A 20,621-nucleotide genomic window follows, 5' to 3' on the forward strand; every position below is an offset into this window, starting at 1 on the left:
TCATAGCCTTTTACTCACATAATAAGATTTTTAGAACACAAATAAGAATAGCTTTAGCAATAACGAAGTAAATCAAAACCAGCCTTTTTAACTTGGAAAAGTGCAATACCCTTAAAAGCTCCTGATTTAATATTTCATATATAACATAAAATGGGTTTTACCTTACAAGTTAAAAAGCTGTTATTTGGTTCATTAAACTCGTACCTTAAACTCATCCTTTTTGATAACGCCATGCTGAACATGCTGGCGAATTTCATGAAGGATTGTCAGCATGGCAATGTTAGTCTTCCCAGCTCCAGTGGGGGCACAGATCAGCATGTTCTCATTAGTGTTGTAGGCAGTCTCAAAAACTATAGATTGGATTCGGTTTAGTCTTTTCATGCCTTTAAAAGCAAGTTGTCCAATCTGTTAAAACAAACAGCACACATTTTTTTCATTTCACATATATGTCTATGTGTATGACTCTATACATACAGCAATCATAAGAAAAAGAATATGTTGTAAAAAAACTAAGGATGCCTGTTGAAATATTTAATATTCCAAAGTTCTTACTCTGAGGCTACCACTCCCACCAAATCCTCAAATATTGAATCTGTAAGGAAGACAAAATATAGCAGGATAACATCAGTTAAAATTAATCAAAATTTTTAGCCCCATTCTATTTCAGCATTTGTTTTTAATCAAGAATGTGACCAAAACTAATATACAGTAATGACCTGTCAATAATTAAATGTCAATAAATCAGCAATAATCAGTTTAAAAGAATATATATCTTTAAATCTAAGATGACAAACTACAACTACTCTAATGGAAGAAATAACAGGAACCTGGTGAAGAAGCACATGATTAAAAAAAGTATTTATGATTAATTTTGCACAGTGTAGTTTAAATATGCAAACACACACAAATTCAGTAACAACCTCCTCTGCTTGTGAAAAACTCTTCATCCTGCAATTGCTCATGTTCAGAACTTCCCCCAACAATACTTATAATAAACTGCAGCCTCTAAAAGAAATATAAAGCTTGTATCTGTAGTCCCAAATAATCTTTGAGAATGTTTAAAAAAATTAAATTACACAGTTAACACAGGAAATTAATAGTTACTATAGTTTAATGCTTGTTTATACTTTAAAACACAAATAAACTATTATAAAAATACTTAGTTCCTCTCTGTGCTTATGAAAAATGAGATTTTCACCTAGAAAGAATTTTTGTGGACAGTTACAATTTCAGCATCTGAAGATTCTAAGACTTTTTCAACTGAAGAGCAAAGGTTTAAGATATATAATTCATTTTCTAATAAACTTACTTTTGCTCAGTTACTTTTCACAAACACTTAAAAGAGACTGCAGAACACAAATTCTTTCCTTTCTACAGATTTAATAACCCGCACTGCTTCTACTAGTTATCATGAAAAGCACTTTAGTGATATTGTGATGATTATAATTTTTATTTTAATTGTAGGAAACCACAAAAGTACAAATTCACTGTAAAGAACTGTCCTGAAAGCACCTTCTGAAGATCTCCCTTTCCATTACTCTGGGCACTTTAGTTAATTTGCAGTCATTTGCTATGGTAATAGCCTCTCCAATGCTAATTATATTATTTCCAATTCTTTTCAATACTAAGCAAATTATTTGAGCAGTACCCAATTCATTACTATCTCAAGTAATGCAAGCTTAAGAATGAGGGCTTTATTGGCTACTGAAATCAACTATTTTAACTATGTGACAAACAGCATTAGGTCTATCCCTTTGCTGCAGCTCTTTCGTAGTAGCTTCATGTGAGAGGCTCAGATGCAAATTACAAATTAAGGTTAATACACCATTTTCAAAATATATGAAAACACTACTCTTAAATGTAGAGGCATGATGTATTTAATGATTGGTCAACTCTAGTTTCATACTAGAGAACTTTGAATATTAAAAACCAGCACTCATTGATATAAAAGTCAATGAAAATGCTATGCAAGCAACACAGTCTTTTTTTTTTTTTGAAAACGTGCTTTTCAATTTAGCAGTACCTTTCTCTTAGCAAAGCCTTCCAGTTGAAAACGTCTTGTGCAACACTGAAACACCAAGTTCAATTCAAATCAAGGATTTCATCTATATTTACAGGATTGACACATCTCAAATATATTCAAATACCTATTCTATACTGTTAAGTTTCTTCAGTGAAAAAAAAAAATCTACTTTAAGTACTTCAAGTACTTTTCATTAAGTTTCTCCAAGTTTTTTAAGTGTCTGAATTTCAGGATTACAATAGTTTCAATGCTAATGTTCTTTCACAGTTTATTCTGCTTGCAGAATTTATTCTTTTTCTTTTTTTTTCACTAAGTTTTGTATACAGAATGTTTACTCAGTGTGTTATCTTCAAAATTCATTTCAGCTTCACGAATGACACTATTATAAAGTGTTAATGGTTTTCTTGGAGACCGGCTGACTACATTAGTGCTATCAGGGTTCAATCAGTTATTTTTATGGCCTCCTTAGTCATTTTAGGATTCCAATTTGCCTATTACTTCATTTTGAGATTTCTTGACAGAACTTTGAAAATGGTTGTAATTTTCCTTTTCCCTCACATTCCATCCAATTGGTTTTAGAGGCTATTATAAACATTGCGAAGTTCATACCTACTGTTAGAAGTATTTATAATAAAGGATCTACAGAAAGAAACTCACAAACACAACTAATGATTACAGAGCTGAACTAACAAAACACTACACTGCACAATTCATATGTTAGTTAAGCAGTTTTTAAACAAAAGCAGAAACATAGCTGTCTAAATGAAGTGGGGTGTTAAGTACCTTCAAAAATAACTACAAGAATTTTTCAGTCACATAGTTGAACATGCATGGCTTTATGTATACAGGTCTCTTTACAGTTGTGTGATTGTTAATACACTTAAGGAAATCTTTAAGTGTTTTCTTAAACTACTGCCTCTAGGAATGCATTATTGCAGCTTCTTTGAATCTTTAAGTGGGTAGTGTAAGACATCTTTTTACCTCTCCATTTGGAAGAAATTGCATACACTATAGCCCCGGGACATGCAATTGTTCACAAAAATAAATAAATGTTTAGATAAATAAAAATTATATCCTACTCTCTTCCTACTGGAAGTAGTAATGCCACAGATTAAGACTGTCTTGGTATGCAGCAATAAACAGACATTCCAGAACAACAGCTGTATAACAGCCTATCAGAGGAAGCTTGTTTTTTGGAAAGATACTAAGCCTACACAAACAGGAATATTAAGAGTGGAATAAAAATTAATAAAAATACAACCCATAGAAGCCTGGTTAAGAATTAGAAGGGTTTTTTTTCTTTTTTTTTTTTTTGTCATTTTTGCTTGTTTGGGATTTTTTTATGGCTTCTTTTTTCTTTTGCTGGGTTTTTTGGGGGGGCTTTGTTGTTTGGCTTTTTTTTTTGGTGTGTGGGCTTTGCTTTTTTTTCTTTGGGTTTTTTGTTACTCTTTTTTTTTTTTTGCGTGTTTTTTTAATGGCATTCTGACCAGAATCTAGACTTTCAATCAACACACTATTTTCAAGTAACTCAAAAGAAAAATGCAAGCACTGACCAATCAATACACAACATTCACAATCGCAATACACAGACAATGCATTATATTCTTTGAAAGGAGACTCTGCAGGAACATACTAAGGATTAGAAAAGAGACAAGTAATTCCAGAAAAAACAGTATCTTAAGACTTCTTCAAACCAGCTCCTCATTTGGTTGAAAAAGCGTGACAAGTTACCACACAATTCTATTTTATTCCAAACAATAAGTACAGATGCACAATCCAAAACCACTGTAGTGCTATCCTTAAAAATCAGTAAGGAAAAAAATGGATAGCAGACAAATTTGGAACAATAAGCACAGGAGTCCACAGTTTGACAAACATACTAGAAGATTTGTTTTTCTAATTTATCATCTGCACAAACTACCTAGTTTGCAAGCCCCGTGGGTGTATTAACATCAGTAAAGACTTCCACAGACCAAAACTTCCTCAGATAAACCAGAGAAATCCCTTCTTGCTTAAAGGTCTAGTAGCCACTGGATGTGAGAATCCTTTTTTTTTACTGAAGGTGAAAGAGATGCAACATTCATCAGCTTTCTATTCCACAGCTGACTTAGTGTAAAATTCTACACAAAGCATAGGAAGTTTAAGCAGAATAGAATCTGAGTGCTATTCTAAGCAAACACAATTTCATGCCTCAAATGGTGCCATTTTTACATAAGCATGAATCAGTGTGAAAGACCACTAAGAAACAACTCTTTCCACAGACTAGATGACACTAAGGCAGCTCTGATATAAATGTAGAAAAATCTTTATTTTTACTTCACTTAGCTTTCCAACTCTTTCCCAAGGAGATTATTATTACAACTAATGCATTTATGAGTAAATGAGATTAGATTTAATGAAGACACTCTAAATTAGCCATTTCATTAAAAAGATATTTGTGTGTTGGTGTTCTAAAAGCAATTTAAAAATAGGACAAAACTGATAGTCATTAAAGTAATAGTCATGAATGAGACCATACGATTGAGTCTCCAGGCAAGCTACAGCTCAGAAACAACTGCTTTAACAGCACACAACATAGCACAGGCAATCAGCACTTGAGAGTTTTAGTCATGCAATTCATTTGCCAGACCTTGTAATTCTACAGAGTTTAATAAATATTACACAGAAAATACTCACCCTTTTTTCTTTTTTTTTTCTTTTCCCAAAGCATACCTGTGAAACCTGCTGTGACCTATCTATGGTCTAACGCACACTCCCTCACACAGCCCAAAAGGCTGCTAATGACAAGTTCCATTAAAAACTGAGTTCTTCTTTTACTCTGTATTACTTCATACATTAACACCAGTTGACATAAACAGCTTGTCAGATGCAATTAATCCCAGTATCACAAATTTTCACTTGGTGGCCCAATGTGCTCAGGGTACCATGCCAGCATTTTAGTAGCAGCTTCTGAACTCATGATTGGTGTGCACAGACATAGCAAAAATATATCTTCTCTAATCTATACAGAACAACACTGGAAATTTCATCATCTTTAATTCTTAGTAATTTATCCAGAAAATGTATCTCCTTTAGTATGATCATATTTTATTGATTTATCTACAGGACATTCTCTTTATATTCGTCATTCCAGAAGAGATTTTGCCTTGCCCATGTTCATTTTTGTAGTTTTCATGTCATACTAGAAATGTTAGTCATCTGTACTAATTTCCACAGCATAACATCACCCAAAATTAATATTCTAAAATGATGACTTCTTCTGTTGCACTATAACCAAATAATAGGATTACAACTAATTTATCATAAAGATAATCTATTGCACTCATAAACCAAGTTTAAACTTTCATATTCATTGGCTTAATTTTAATGTAGATATATTTTAATCAAAGTACCTTACCTATTTCAGGTACAACAAATCCCATTCTGCACTCAGTTGTTCAGATGCACATTCAGTTAAAAAGATAAAAGGGCTGGTAACAGGATGAATAATCTACACTATTTTACATGAAATCCATGAAATTCAGGAAATTAAGTTCAGATATCCCTTGTCCTGACATAAATAGTCTTTAGGCTATCTTTCCCCTTTGAGGTACTTTGGAATGTTGATGGTTAAATGACCTATCTGTGCATATATACAGACAAATATACGTATATACATATACACATTTTAATAAATACATTCCTACTGTCCCTCCAGATTATGAACCTGTAGCAGCTCCCCTGCTTTCTAATTATACATACATATACATTTAAAGCACTTTGTATCAGTACAAATCCTATTTTGTTACTGAAGGAACACTTAGAAATAAACATAGATGTTATTCCTGGGGACTTCCACAGCCTCCTTTTCCTGGTGATACTTTTCATATTTCACTACTTTCATGGAGGTGGCAGCTCATGAGATTTACAAAAAATAATAAATAAAAATATAACTATATAAATACCATAAAATAAAATTATTTTTATATCCTTTTGGGAGTACTATTTGGGAATAAAATTTCCCACCTACAACAAAGACTGAAATGTCTTTCAAAGTGCACATAGACATTTTAAGCAAAGGCTTATAGCACATAAAAAGGAAAACAGGATGATGTTTGGATCTGCTCCATTTAGCACCAAGCTGTATCAGTAAGATTTCATTGGAGTTAGGGGGACAATTTTTGTAGGAAAAAGTAGCATACACGAAGATATGACAACTACACAAGCACACCAAATAGAGCTTTGGGCCATAATTAGCAGTACAACTTCAAGTAAGCACAAATTATGTCTCATCCAAAGTGTAGTACATGAAGAGTTACATGATGTATATGCTACCAGTGACTAAACTAGAACTAAAAGCAATTCTACGTGGTATGGCTATGTCACTATTAGTGGCAAGCACAGATCACAGTAATTTAGGTTGGAGATCATCCAGTCCAAGCCCCCGTCTCATCAGGTGGCCTGTAACTTTGTAGCTCGGTTTTAAATATCTCCAAGAATGGAGACTCCACAGCATCTCTGGACAAGGTCTACCAGTCTTTGACTACCTTACAGTAAAAAATAACTTCCCCATGTTCAGATGAAATTTCATGTGTTTTAATTTGTGCCCATTGCCTCTGGTGCTGTCACTGGCCATCACTGAGGAGAGCCTGGCTCCCTCTTTGTTAATCATTTCTACATCATATATATGCTTGCAAGTGTATACACTTGTAAAAGTCCCCCAAGCCTCCTCTTCTTCAGTGCTTTCAGCCTTTCTTCACATGAAAGATGCTGCAGTCCCTCAATTAGATTGAAAAGCCAGAAGAATCCCTTAGAAATGACAGACAACGAACCATAAGGGTAAAACTGTACTCTGATATTTTATGGAAAATAGAATCACAGCCCATTAGACTTCCCTGAATATGCTTTTATTTTGAATTAAACATCATCTTTTAGAAAACTATGGAGTCTTGATACTTAAAATTATCATCATAGTCACTGGTTAACGCAATAGGTATTTAAGAGCAGTAGCCAACAGAAACTGTAGAAATTTTCATACTCCCGAGTTATGTTAGTGTTATTAAATTCAAACACAGCAAATTTTTCCTAGATTCTGATGGAGGTTTCACAACAATAAAAATGTATCCTGAGGTGGGGGGGGGGGGGGAATGTTCATTACATATGAAAAGATTACTTCTGCTTAAAGCTATCACAGCACACAAACTACAGAATTGTAGAATCAACTAGGTTGGAAAAGACCTTTAAAATCATCAGGTCCAACTATTACCTGAGGACTGCCAAGTTCATCAGTTCACCACTAAACCATGTCACTAGAGGCTTCATCTACACATTTTTTGAACACTTCCAGAGACGGTGATTCCACCACTTCCCTGAGAAGACTGTTTCAATGCTTGATCACCCTTTTGGTGAAGAAATTTTTCTTCATATCCAATCTAATCCTCCCCTGGAGCAGCTTGGGGCCGTATCACCTTGTCCTACCACACGTTACTTGGAAGAAGAGGCCAGCCACCTCCTCACTTCATCTTCTTTCAGGAAGTTGTAGAGAGTGATAAGGTCCCCCCGAGCCTTCTCTTCTCCAGGCTAAACAATCCCAGTTTCCTCAGCCATTCCTTGTAAGACTTTTGCTCTAGATATTTCACCAGCTTCACTGCCCTTCTCTCAACCTCCTCCAGCACCTCAATACCCCTCTTGTAGAGGCACAGAACTGAACATAGTATTCAAGATGCAGCCTCACCAGTGCTGAGTACAGGCGGAAATTATGAAATAACACAGAAATAACTGAAATGAATGGTCTACTAAAAAACAACTTGTAGCAAAATCTAGTTGTAGAGAAATCCTCCTAACTATGGTAACACAGGCACTCCTTAAAACAAAACAAAAGTCAATTGGAAAAAATAAACTAATCAAAGAATAAAACACACCTTTTTTTCTTTTTTTTTTTCTTTAAATAATCTATCCTTCTATCTGGTTTCTTGAAGAAAGGAAAGAGATCGACTCAAAACCAGGAGGTTTTAGGGAAAATATTTAACTTCACATATGACAGCTAAAAGCAAACATGCCTGAAGTCATTTCAACAAAAATCCTTTTAAGACTATAGATACATTGCCACCAACATTATCTAAACTATTCTCTTGATGAGCTACACTACACAAGTGACTGTAGCAGTCATACCTTTGTTACAGATTTCTGAATTATTCAACCACTTACAGTTGTATTAAAAATACAACATTGAGAAATATTCTTTGGTTCAGTGTATAAATTAAACCCAAAGACCTCTGCATCTAAATACCCAAAAGCAATTTGATAGAAATGACAGGACAGCATCATAGCTCCAAGGCTTTCACTGCTCTGAGTTAAAACACTGACATAGCTTGGGGAATCTCCTCCCTCACAGGGAGAATTGTTGTGTTACTCAGTCTAGTTATAATATGACAAAAGATTATAGACAGAACGATTATACCCTCTGCTGATTTGATTTGAGGAAATGGATAAAAAAGTGTTTCAGAAAGATTTTCCCTTAAAAGCAACTACTTCTAAAGCAAAAATGTACACAAATTTTGGCACCTAAATAGACAGAAAGGTGAGACTGTGATTACAGTAACACTATTTATTGTAAATTCAAAAGTATCTGATGTCAAGAGAAATATTCCAGATTATAGTAATGAAATGAGATCAGAACACAGCCTCCTCTTAGAGCTTTCTAATGCCATTTGTGAATTACACAAAAAAAATATTTTGAAATAATGCAGCTTATAGGAAAATTCCGAAAGAAAAATTGCCAACAATTGTGGCATTTCCTAATAATATTAGAAGTTAAAATTTTATTAAGACAGAAGGGTAAGTTCAATTTGCTCACATCTCAACCATATCAACAGCATCTAATAGAGGGGATTTCTTTCCCTTACACTTTAAAAATAACGTAATGCTATACAGTGTGAAATATAGAAATCTCTACGAAGTTCAAAACATTTAAAATGTTGTTACCCTTAACAACAAGGTTCTTCCTGGGCTGCTATGTACTCATGCTTCCATGACCACCACCTCCCTGACTTTTTTAGATGGAGCAATAAGAAAACTGATGTTTATTTGCCACAGACTATTTCACAGATTTTTCCCTTTTTTATTTTTTTTCCCCAATTCAGAGTACACTCTCATAATTCCTTACAGTTGTATACAAGTAAAACAGACTCCTAGCTCTGTTGATGGCACATTGCTCCCTTAATTTATTCCCCTGGGAAAACAGCATGTCTCTTTAAGAGGAAAGAGAAAAAAAGGAATCATTGTTAGAGGTACATTGTCTCAAAAGAAACTGTCATCAAAGAGTTAATATAGAAAACCCTTTTCTGTTTTTTCAAGAATATAGACACTGCATGACAGACAAGAGAAACCCAACAAATAAATAGGAAAGGTAACAAGGGCATAGTGAAAGGAATTACATAAATTCTGTCCATTGGTGAGGAAAAAAGTTACTCTATTATCATGCAGCTTAGAAAGTGAAGCCCTTTTATGCAACCAATCTAAAACAGTTTTAGCTATTTTTTTTCCCAAATAACGAGATTATGTTATGATACAAAAGTATACATAAAACTTTGTGCATACATAAAGTATACATAAAGTTTGTGTAAGTTAAATTTTGGTATGAATCACCATTTCTGAACTGGCAGAATTTTGTAACAACTGCATCTTATAAAAAAAACCCCACAAATTCTAAGCAGTAAGTTGTGTTGATAAGGGCATGAATTCATCTCCCAAAAGGTGTGACTACTGCAACTAGCCTAGATAGATAACTTATAAATCTAGTAGGGATGGAGAGTACTGAGAAAAAATAGCATGTAAGTTTTGCCCAAACCTGAAAACAGTGACCAGGAGGAAGAGACAGACACCAGACAAGAGGAATCAAGGTCCAGACCCTCCCATACCACACAGACTTAAGTGAATGATTGAAGTATGGGTCAGGATAAAGAGACAAAATTTTCCGTAGGGCTGCACCTGGGCATTTCCATTCAGCAGTTCTCAGGATTTAGACTAATGGAAAAATAAGACACTGAAAACTACAGAATCACGAAAACTGAAAAGCTGATAAAGAAAATACTTCTTACTTGCAAATAGCACCAGAGATTTAACACAGCTTTTGCATGTACTTTGAAAGGATACATGCTGCAGGTTAGAACTGGACCAGACTTGTTTTGCTGCTATAGTAGGTACTAATGTGCAAAACAGCTTTTTTTCCTGAAGTAGGCAAATTATTGATGCAAAATTTGAGAGATGCATTCTTATTTACCTCAAAGATGGATTTGACAAGCAGCTAAAAAGTTTCCACCTAAGGAGTATGCATAGAAAGGAGACAATCTCTTGCTTAGAGGTCCAGAAGGACAAAGGCTTACAGGTGTCAAAAACAACTGGAATAACAATCAGGAACACAGGAAATCAACTCCTACATAATCTCAGATGACTCAGAAAGATTCCTGAACCTTTCCAGATTCAGGAAACAAAAGCAGAGGAGGAATATTTGCACAGAAGTTTCCTGCACTGTATTATGTTCAATAACAAGCAAGCCCTATGAATGGCTAAGTAAAATCTTCTTCCTCTACATTTTGTTTCCTGCAAATAAGAAGTTCCTATTTCTCTTCTCCTGACTGATTTCCAACAAGAAGAAAGGAATGGTTTCTATTATTATCATTGCTATTATTATAGCAGTATTTCCTATTTTTATCTCATAACAATAAGAATATATTATTTATTCATATGAAAAGATAATAATTCCACTCTTATTTGATGTGTTCAGTCGCAATATTCTAATAGAAAGATCAAGTAGTAGGATAATTCCAATCTTCCAATTAGAATTCAGAAAAAGTATTTTGTTAGACAAAGATACAAAACACACACCTCTTTCCTGCTTTAAAAGACATTACTTGTTGATCCCTGTTGTTCTGCAGACTCAACCAACTACTACTCCTAGAAAATTTTAAAACTTCCATTATATTAGCAGTTACTGTGTGAACTTGAGGTTAATGGAAACTGCAAGTCTGAGATGAATGGCCTACCAGGTATAAAGTCAATCTTTTAGTCATGCAGCTCCTCTATCCCAAAACCCTTTAAAAGCATCGAAAACTATTTGGTGATTTCTAACTGAATCCCTTGATCAACAATCTCAGTCCCATTTCTATTACTGAAAGACCCAAGGCATTCTTATCCTAGATAAGAGTTTCATGTCTCAAGGAGAGTACTGAAACTTGTGTTAAGTCAAAACAAACATTAAAATCAGACAAACTATAATTTTTCTAAAATATCTGTAGTGAGAGTTAATCTCCAAAATGTCACAGCATATCAGAATTAGCATACACTTCCCTCATCTTTGAAAATTTTCACTTTGAGATTATATATCTTTAAAATGAAAAACAATTTTGGTCTTCAGTATAGTTTTCTTTAAAATTTAAAATACTATCCTGTATTTCTCTTTAAATTGAAGATTGATTACTCCTAAGAATGAAAGCTTGCCTTCAGGCATGCTTTCAAAGTAAAGCAGACTACTGCATTCTCCCACACTCATACTATGATATTCCATTGAGAAATGGCTATCCCCTAAAACAGGATGCAGCAGAAACATATTCACTCTCTAGTCTTAATTACAAACATGACTAAAACTATTTTGAGTTGCTTTCATTAAAAACTTTAGAGATCTCTGACTGTGTTTATACCACTCAATTTACAGTCAGTTAGAAATAACAGTTTGGAGCCTAAATAATGTCTCCCTTGAAAAGCAAATTTAAACCTTTCTACAAAAGCAGGGTAACAGCACTTCATACTATTATGTTCTGTGAAAGTATAGATATCTTTCAGTACTTTTATTTTTTAAATAAACCCTAGTTAATTCAATACTATTTTATGCACACAAAGGCACTGGTTCCAAGTGTTCACATAGAAATGAATATTTAAACTGTTAATATAGAAGCCGTTTCAATATAATATTTTCAAATTATTTACTTCGGCTTACCCTTAATACATGACATAAACTATTTCTTTCTAATAATACCTAACAAAAGCCAGAAAAATTAACAGAGTGCTCTGAAGGGTAATTACAGTTGAAATGAGTAATAATTTTAACATATCAAGTAAGAATTAAAGAATGGTAAACAGAAGAATATTCCCAGAGGAATAACTGTTGCTGTCATAATCTTTCTACAACTCAATTTTCTTCTTTGTTTCAGTTAATTGCACAATATGGCTAACCAAGAAGGCAGTATTGCCTTACATTATAGATGTTAAATTATTTTTTTCTGAAGTTTACAAGGGAAGACTACAAGCACAGTCAGTTGTTTTGTTTTTTTTCCATAGGAACACAGCTATTTTGTTCTCCCCAAATCCCAACTAAATCAGCAGCATTCAAAGAAGTATTTCTACCTGATCTACCATAAGAAAATGGTAGGTGACAGATTATGATCTTGTGTGGTAAGGTCACCAATGTGTGAGAATAGTAAAAGTTCAAGTAAAAGACAAAAAGTACAACAGTTTTTAAAAGTATTTGGGAAATTTTTCATTGACCTCTGATTGTAATACACATTTTTGTATGTGCATTACCATCCACAATGAGTCAAATACATGGCAGTGAAAAAAGAAACATACTCTCAAGAAACATCTCCATAAGATCCATCTCCAAACTAAGCCAAACAAAAACTGGAAACATGATCTTTGGCAGGGTAATCTCTTCCATACTGACTGTGTTCTTCAGCAAGACACCATGCTCAGTGTAGCTGAGACTTTTGGCTGCCATATCTGGGTTTGTTTTTATTAAAACAAAACCATAAATTAGTTATGAGAATTAGAAGTGCTTACAGAGTCCCAATGCTAGAAGTGGTGCTCTTTTGCACAAAAAGCACCTCAGATTTCTTTCTTCCTTCTCTTTAAGTGTTCAGAATGAGTTTCATTGGTTAAATCTTTACACAAATTAAAATCCTGACAGGTAAAAGCAGGTACTTAGATTACTTCTAGCAACAGGCAGATTCATCTATTCCCACAGTGACTCAGCAGGTGCTTTTCAGCAGCTGGTGCCCTTTGCTGGTTTGCCTTACAAGTGTTCCCATCAGATTTTCAACCATTTCAGTGGCAGCGCTACACAATATACACACTTGGCAGCTGTGCAGAAAATGAAACAAGCTTAACATTTTATTCAAATCAGATGCAGCCAATTTTATCTCATGTTAACATTAAAAAGTGCAATTGTCTATTCACATTTACTATTTGCATGAAAAAGAGCAACCAAAATCCCAAATAACTGTAAGAATATGCAACTCTCACATGACAGTATCTACTAAAAATTTTTCAGCAATTTTTGCTTAGCACATCATACATAGCCATGCTAGTTTAAAGAACAGACTAAAAGAAATTAAGATCTCTATATCTGTCTTGTGTTCAGCAGTACAGATATTTTCCCTATTAGACTTTGACCCATATTGTCAATTAATTGTTCTTGGCTTCAAACTTAAATTTCCCAAGAAGAGATAACTCAGATTTTACAAAACTCTTTTCAATACAACAGTTGCACATTACTAGTACTTAGAATAAACAGAGTATCTGTAAACAAGAAGATCTGTTTAAGTTTCAATTACAACTTCACTAATGAAAGGACATTTGAAAATACGATTTTGTATTCACAGGGATTTTTTCTTGCAGTATCAAGCCTTTGAAAATAAAAATGTGTGCAGAAACACAACCCAGACTGACACAACAAAGAACATATTTATCAGTTTTTTATAGCATCCTTGACACCCTCAACATCTCCAGTGTCTTAAATAGGGCTTGTTCATGTAGCACAATCGCCAAGCTTCTAAGATGTTAAAAGGCTCCTATATGAGTATATAAACAGATAAGTCAAAATAAAAAAAAAACAAATTTTGTATAATATATTACAGCTACTATCCTAATAGTGTTTAGAAACTGATGTTTAAAGAATAAACACAAACTGCTTGATAACCTTCAAAGAATAAAAGCACAAGACTACAAAATATCTTAAACTAAACTGAGTATAACACTAGGATAAAGGTAACTTAAAGAAAAAAAAAAATCAGATCATATTTTAAGCAGTCAATTTTTAAGACAGCTGTAAGACAGGGAAAGGCATCAGGTTACAGCCGAAAAGCAAGAAGAAGCCTTTTGGCCAAAAAGAAAAAGGTAATTTTTCACCTTTGCAGAAAGTCATCTGAAAAATCTGAGTAGATGAGCTAAGACAGCACATACTGCAAAGGAAACCTTCATTCAGCCTGATTCTAAACAAACCAAACTTGCCCAGTGTCAGGCCAAATTCAAATTCAAACCACAAAATCATACCAAATATAGAAGCCAAATCCTATGAACAGGCCAAGAGGAGGAGCAAATACAGGCTCACATCTGATCAAGTTATACAATGCAAAGCTCCAAAACGTATGAGTAGCATCATGTGTTTGCTTCCTTTATCTTCATTCCTCCCCATCCCAAGAGGTGAACTATAGCATTACTTCCCCAACAGTGGGCTGACACAGACTGTTACAGTACATATGGGCTGCCTCTCAGTGAAAGCTATTTTTTGCTCTTCATAAAATCTGACATAAAATCATACCTTGATTCTTGTCTCTCTGCAAGTATTCATCACAGAATCATAGAACGGTTTGAGTTGGAAGGGACCTTAAAGATCATCTGGTTCCAACGCTTTGTAACATGGGTTAGATATACAATTTGATGCAGAAATTGCAAGTATTGCAGATGCAATTCTAAAGTAAGAATAAAATACTCATTAACTCACATACTGAAGAAAAATAAGCCAGAACTCATAGGCTTTAAGACTGATATCAGTGTAGAATCTTAACTCCAATATTCTTGTTAATCTGCTATTGCACATATTCTACCTTCTTTGGCCTCCACCCAGGAAATATGAAGACAAACTGCAATTTCTGTTATACATTGCCAGCTATTAAAAACATTGTAACTTAAACTAAATGTAGGGTTTTTTTTTCCTTGCCTTAAATTGGGACTAATGATTACAGAACTTGTAAACTTTCCTTAGAGCAATTTTATAATATACTACATTGGATAAATTATATGATTTAAATAAAATTTAAAATATTTTTCAAATTATTCAATTTGGTCCAACTGTCTATTGCTGTTTGGAAAACATGCAACTGAAATATATGCTAAAATCAACTTTGGAATAAATGGTTCAATGTTCTGGGTGTGAAAAATGTAATTTATGCAAAACCATCCATACTCCTATTCAGTAGACTTACTTTGTACAATTCTAAAAATAAAAACAACATTACAGGAAAAAAGAGAATATTGATTTTGTAGTAATTCCTTTGCATAATGCAGACAGGAAAGAAAGCCATTTCTTATTTAGACCATAAAGTAGTGCTAGTAAAAGGAAATGGAAATAATGTGAAACAAAAGAAATAAATCCTACCCCAAACACCCACTTTGGGTAAAAAGCTTAAGTCATTTTTCACCAACAACAATTTGTTAGATAAAACCTGTTTTCACAGTCTTGAAGAAGAACTTTCCCTGACCTGAGTTTATGACTTCAAAGGTACATTTATTTGGCAAAAAGTCGGGCACAAAAACCACCTTTGTAGTAAGTACAAAAATATATATTTCACTAATGGTCAAGCTGTATGTCAAGCAAAGCTCACAAATCTAGTCTTGCGCTTAATCCATTTTTTAAGTTCTTGTTATTGAAACAATCTAGCTGGCATGCCACTTTGGCAAGTACTAGTATCATAATCCTTCAGACTAAACTGGTGTGACCGACCAGCTACTGATAAGCCACATGTGCTTCTACTGCGGTGAAAGCACACATCTCCAAATAATACGAAATGGCAAGAATCATCATTATCTACAAATTGAGCTGGGGGTGGTATTTGCTGCCTTACAGTAAGTTAAGAACCCTTCCCCTCTGTGACTCCTTTTGTGGGACTTAGTACACCCTTCTGCCATGGAACACCTGAGACATTCCTGAGCAGCAGCACAATGCCCTCTATGCAGACCACTAGCTCCTGCTCCCAAATGAATAGCAGTAGGAAATAAAGAACATGAGATCACACAGGTGGAGTCAGACAGTGGCAGGAGGTGAAGCCATTGAGTTAAAAGTGTAGAAAGGTAGGAGCAACAAAGCAGAAAAAGGAAGAACACGTACAGTAGGAAAACATTAATGACAGCAGTTTAAGACAGATGCTATTGTATGGTTTTATGCCTCCTAAACTGTGAAAGGCTGGCTACTCCTGATTGCATATCTGCAGTGCGTAATGGGATTAGGTAGGAATGGTAGCTACAAAAATCTGGATCTTTGTCAGTTTATATAATTATATAGCATCTGTATTCTTCTAGGCACTGATTCCATCACACTTTAGCAAAATCTGCCTGTGGAGTAATTTAACTAATCATGAAGTTAAAATCTTTAGAAGAGCTCTGACCCTTTGCAATGAAACAATAACCAAACAAAATACTTTGAAAATACTAGCTGTAAGATTTCATATAATATAATGTGAAACCTAGCTGAAATATGTTACTCCTTCATTCTGAAGTGTGGTACAAGGTGCACGCTGACTACACTGCCAATCCTATAAATAAGAACCTCATGTTAATCTCTGTGCTAGTTTTAAGTCATTGCTGCTCCCTTTGGCATTGGTGCACAGAATTTTCGTCATTTTGTCTTTTATTTTTAAAAAAGAAAAAAAAATGTCTATTTATGTAAAAAAAAATGGTTTGTTAGAATTTGCACTTAGAGGAATACATTTCTCTCATCTCATTCGCAGATCATACATACCATACATTCCCAGATCAACATACCCAATACAAAACATCAGTGAAAAACTAATTTTATTTTGTTTTGCTACTATTCTATTGTTGGTCTATTGTTGCTACTATACTATTATTGGCCACATTCCATAGTGTGGTTCGCTTCAGTCCTTTGAGGAAACAGATGCAATGCAGATTTTTAACCTTGAATAAGTGAAAGTACCACCAGCAATTTTCAAATCAAGATATAGTATTCTTTACATTATAATTGGCATATAAATTCCTTTCCCTTAAAAAGAAATCTATACCAGCCATTAAAAAAAAATTTCTTAAATGAAATCTAAGTAGAAGCACACTTCCCTTTACAACACAAGAAACTAGAATGCCAGCTACATAGTACTCTTCCTGACTACCTACTCTCTTCACACTTGGCAAGGCAGGTACCAAGTGAAGATGAACCCAGAATGCAGCCTAGGAAATTTTCTAATAGTATAAAAATTGCTGTAGTTTGTATCTGAAGCAATGACTTGTATGTCCCACAGATGTCAATGAGGGCGTTTAGATGGAAAGGTCAAAATCTTCTATAGTGCAAACCCATTTACAATTCTGTCACAGCTTCTCACAGCAAGCAAAAGAAAGCTAGACCTTACAGCATAGAGCCCATTGCCAAAAAAAGTATACTACAAAGGGGATCACGGTCTTCAATCATTATTGCGTAGCAAAGTAGCTCTGGAGAGGTTACCAATCATCAGTTGTAACAGCTGCCTCTGCCCAGCAAGCTGATACCCTCCAACTTTAAGATCTGAGGGAGGACTCCTGTCTCCCACTGCACTGACTACCTGGGGATTCCACCTTCCCCACCTCGTCTCCTCCTCCTCACAGTGGCTCTGTGGCAAATGAGAACAGCTTAACCCTGAATCTAAGCAAAACTATTCTGGGAAAGTAAACAAGTGATCCATTTTCTAGATGTAAAAAGAAATAATTTTACAAGGAGAAGCACCCTGGAAAAAACAAAGATTTTGCTTCCTTGATTGCTGAGACTAATAAATGTTAGTACTTGAGGCAGGGAAACAGTCAGAGCTGGCCCTCAGCAAGGCAAAAAATTCACCTATGTGTAACAGAGACAAGACTGCTGAAATGGAGGACACATGAAAACTAACCAAACTCAAAGGAGGAATAATATTAATAAATTTAAAGATATTGGGATTTCTCCATAAAACAGCAAGCACTTGGAAAGCTGCATGGCAGGGGGGTTGGAACTTGATGATCTTAAGGTCCTTTCCAACCCTAACTATTCTATGATTCTATGATAAATACCCTTGTAACAGCAACAACAGACAATTTGGTTGTTCTGTGCTTTTTTCCCCTGAGGTTCTTTGTTATTATGGGTTGCATTAAAACGTAATCTGTATGTTTAGCCCAACTCAAAACCCCACCACTAATGGTAGTGCATAAAAGTCAACATATCAAAACTTTCAGCTTCCTTATGATGCCTTTAGATGCTGCTATGAACTATCTACAGTTATATTTACAGTCACTTCTTGCCCATCTGGCTATATTTTAGATATTTAGAGATGTAAGAGAACTATCTTATAAGGAAAACAGCTACAAAAAAACTATTTTGCTGCTTTTGCTTACACCAATTCACCAAAAAGAATAAAATCTACTGACAGAAAAATTTCTTGTCCTCTAAATTGACTTAATTGTAAAAAATTTTAAGCACCAACTAAAATAATCTAAACAAGCCATACAGAGAAGGCAAAACAAAATTCTGCCCTAACCACATTGAGTCTCAACCAGATATATCCTAGCGCAAACACTGGCAATTTCAGCCTCTTTACCTCACTGAGAAAATGCACCTTTCAACAAGACTGAAATCTATGAGTCTCACAAATGAAACATGAATCTGACAAGTCCTGCAGTTGGACAAACTATTTTTAAAATCGTCATCTTCTGTTGCAAACCGGTATCTGAATTAAATACATAGGCATTCAAACATTCAAGACTGTATTTGCTGTTGACCTTCATGGTTGATCTCATGTAACAGGAAACATATGGAAGAGTAAAGTTCTGAAGAATATTGTTACTAGTGCAGAATTTCACTGTGAAACTGAAAAGTACACCTCTTGACTAATACACAATCTAAAAAGGAGATATTTTATGATGAATTTTTCAGCATTCATTTAAAAAATAATACATGTAAAAATCTGCAAACCTTTTCTTTTAGGTATTTATTTTTCTGTCTGAACTATATTTTTCCTGAAACAACTTACTGTCTGTTGAAATACTAGTACTTCTTGCAAAAAGCTTACAGATTAGTAGGTAGTATTTAGCTTAGGAGAAAGGCACTTCATTGCAAAAAGCTGTCATGCTGAAAATTATCATATAAAATGTTACATTTTATAGCTGCAGTGGCTCAACTTTTCTATCTAGTTAAACTGTCAGTCACTTCATAAAAATGACATTAGGTACTGTCACCCAAGCAGAAAAGAATAGACTCATATTCTAAAATTAAACTGTCTTCTGTTTTAAAACAGTTTAACTTTTATGTAAGACAATCTTTACTCAGAACCCCAATAAAGTGGTCTGGGTAACTGGTATTAGATTTATATTTTCGTTCCCTGTTTTCCCACAGAGAAAAAAGTGAGAAACTTTTTTCCATGTTGTATGTATGCTGCTGAAGAACTAAGAAACATAAAACTTTCTTCATACATACATGCAGCTTGAACAGATTTGACCCATAAAATAAGGAGTGAGCAGGTACACATGATGGTGCACTGCAAGTTCTAAACTGTAAATACTAACAACAAATCTAGTTCTCTTACCTCAGCTTTTTCACCATTTAAATCAGTAAAAATTTTAATTCTGCCCACATTTTTCCTTCCTGCCCTCTACTTTTTAGCAGCAAAGTTTTGCTAATAGTGATTTGCACTTTCTGCTTAAAGAAGTACTATTCAGAAGGTTTTGCAACCCATATAGTCACGCTATAACTCAATACTCCTAACAACTGCATCATACTCTAAAACTAGTCTGATGGACTGCAAAACAGTGCTGTGCGGTCACGGGCCAACCCATACAAGTCAGTATAAAGAAGCCCAGGCTCACTTATCCATGTGGTCTTCCAGAAAGAGAACAGAATAGCCATAATCTTTTAGTGATTCAGATTATAGCTTAAAACCATAAATAGTTGATCAGGTAATGCCAAAGGAATTGAGAATTGCAACTCATGAACAAGCAGTTTAGAACAGGAATTTCTTGAATCTGAGTCATCATGAATGGGATTATATCACTGAACTACATTCCCTGATAAATATTCTGAAAATCAGTACCAAAGAAACTAACTGGCTTCATTTGCACATCACCTATCACAATATTAATTAGTAATATTTTTCATTAAAATTTTTGTAATAGAAAATAAAAGCTAATTTAGCATCTTTGAAATGGTTTACTTACCTCATCTAAGTCTTTAATATAAACAATTTTCTCTTCAATACCAATAGGCATTGGTTCACTATGTGGGATCTTTACCTCTTCATACATTTTATTATTTTCTCTCTGAACTGCCTCTGGTAAGAACACCTAAAAGAGTATTTCAGGAAAATTAATTGGAAGTATGAAAACAGAAAGTGTCATGTATAACTCACTTTGAACAATAGTTTTTCCTTCAAAAAATGAACCCAAAATAAAAGCAATTCTCACTGATTCAGTTTATAGATAGTACTGAACCCTCCAAATGGAAAATAATCATTTTACTACTCAGAAAATAATCCCCAAAAGACAAAAAAGAATTTCATAAAGCATTCCATTTGTTAAAGTTAATTCAGTGGTTTGCAAAAACAGGAAGAGAAAAATAGTATTT

The 20,621-nt window shown here is 34.3% G+C and overlaps 1 protein-coding gene across 3 annotated transcripts in view; it reads right to left on the reverse strand.

Annotated features, from left to right (window-relative positions):
* ASCC3 (activating signal cointegrator 1 complex subunit 3) overlaps positions 1-20,621 on the reverse strand; it is a 268,461-nt gene that overhangs the window by 200,005 nt on the left and 47,835 nt on the right. For all 3 annotated transcript variants that reach the window (XM_061369871.1, XM_061369872.1, XM_061369870.1), the window contains exons 8-9: positions 20,216-20,341; positions 205-405 (exon numbers count right to left, since the gene is read on the reverse strand). In XM_061369871.1, the coding sequence (XP_061225855.1) occupies positions 205-405; positions 20,216-20,341 (327 nt within the window). The remainder of the gene's footprint in view (positions 1-204; positions 406-20,215; positions 20,342-20,621) is intronic.

The sequence above is a fragment of the Neopsephotus bourkii genome, unplaced genomic scaffold (assembly GCF_033783945.1).
Source record: "Neopsephotus bourkii isolate Nb327-2 ecotype Australia unplaced genomic scaffold, CSIRO-AGI_Nbou_v1 NB_1511, whole genome shotgun sequence".
Lineage (NCBI taxonomy): Eukaryota > Metazoa > Chordata > Aves > Psittaciformes > Psittacidae > Neopsephotus > Neopsephotus bourkii.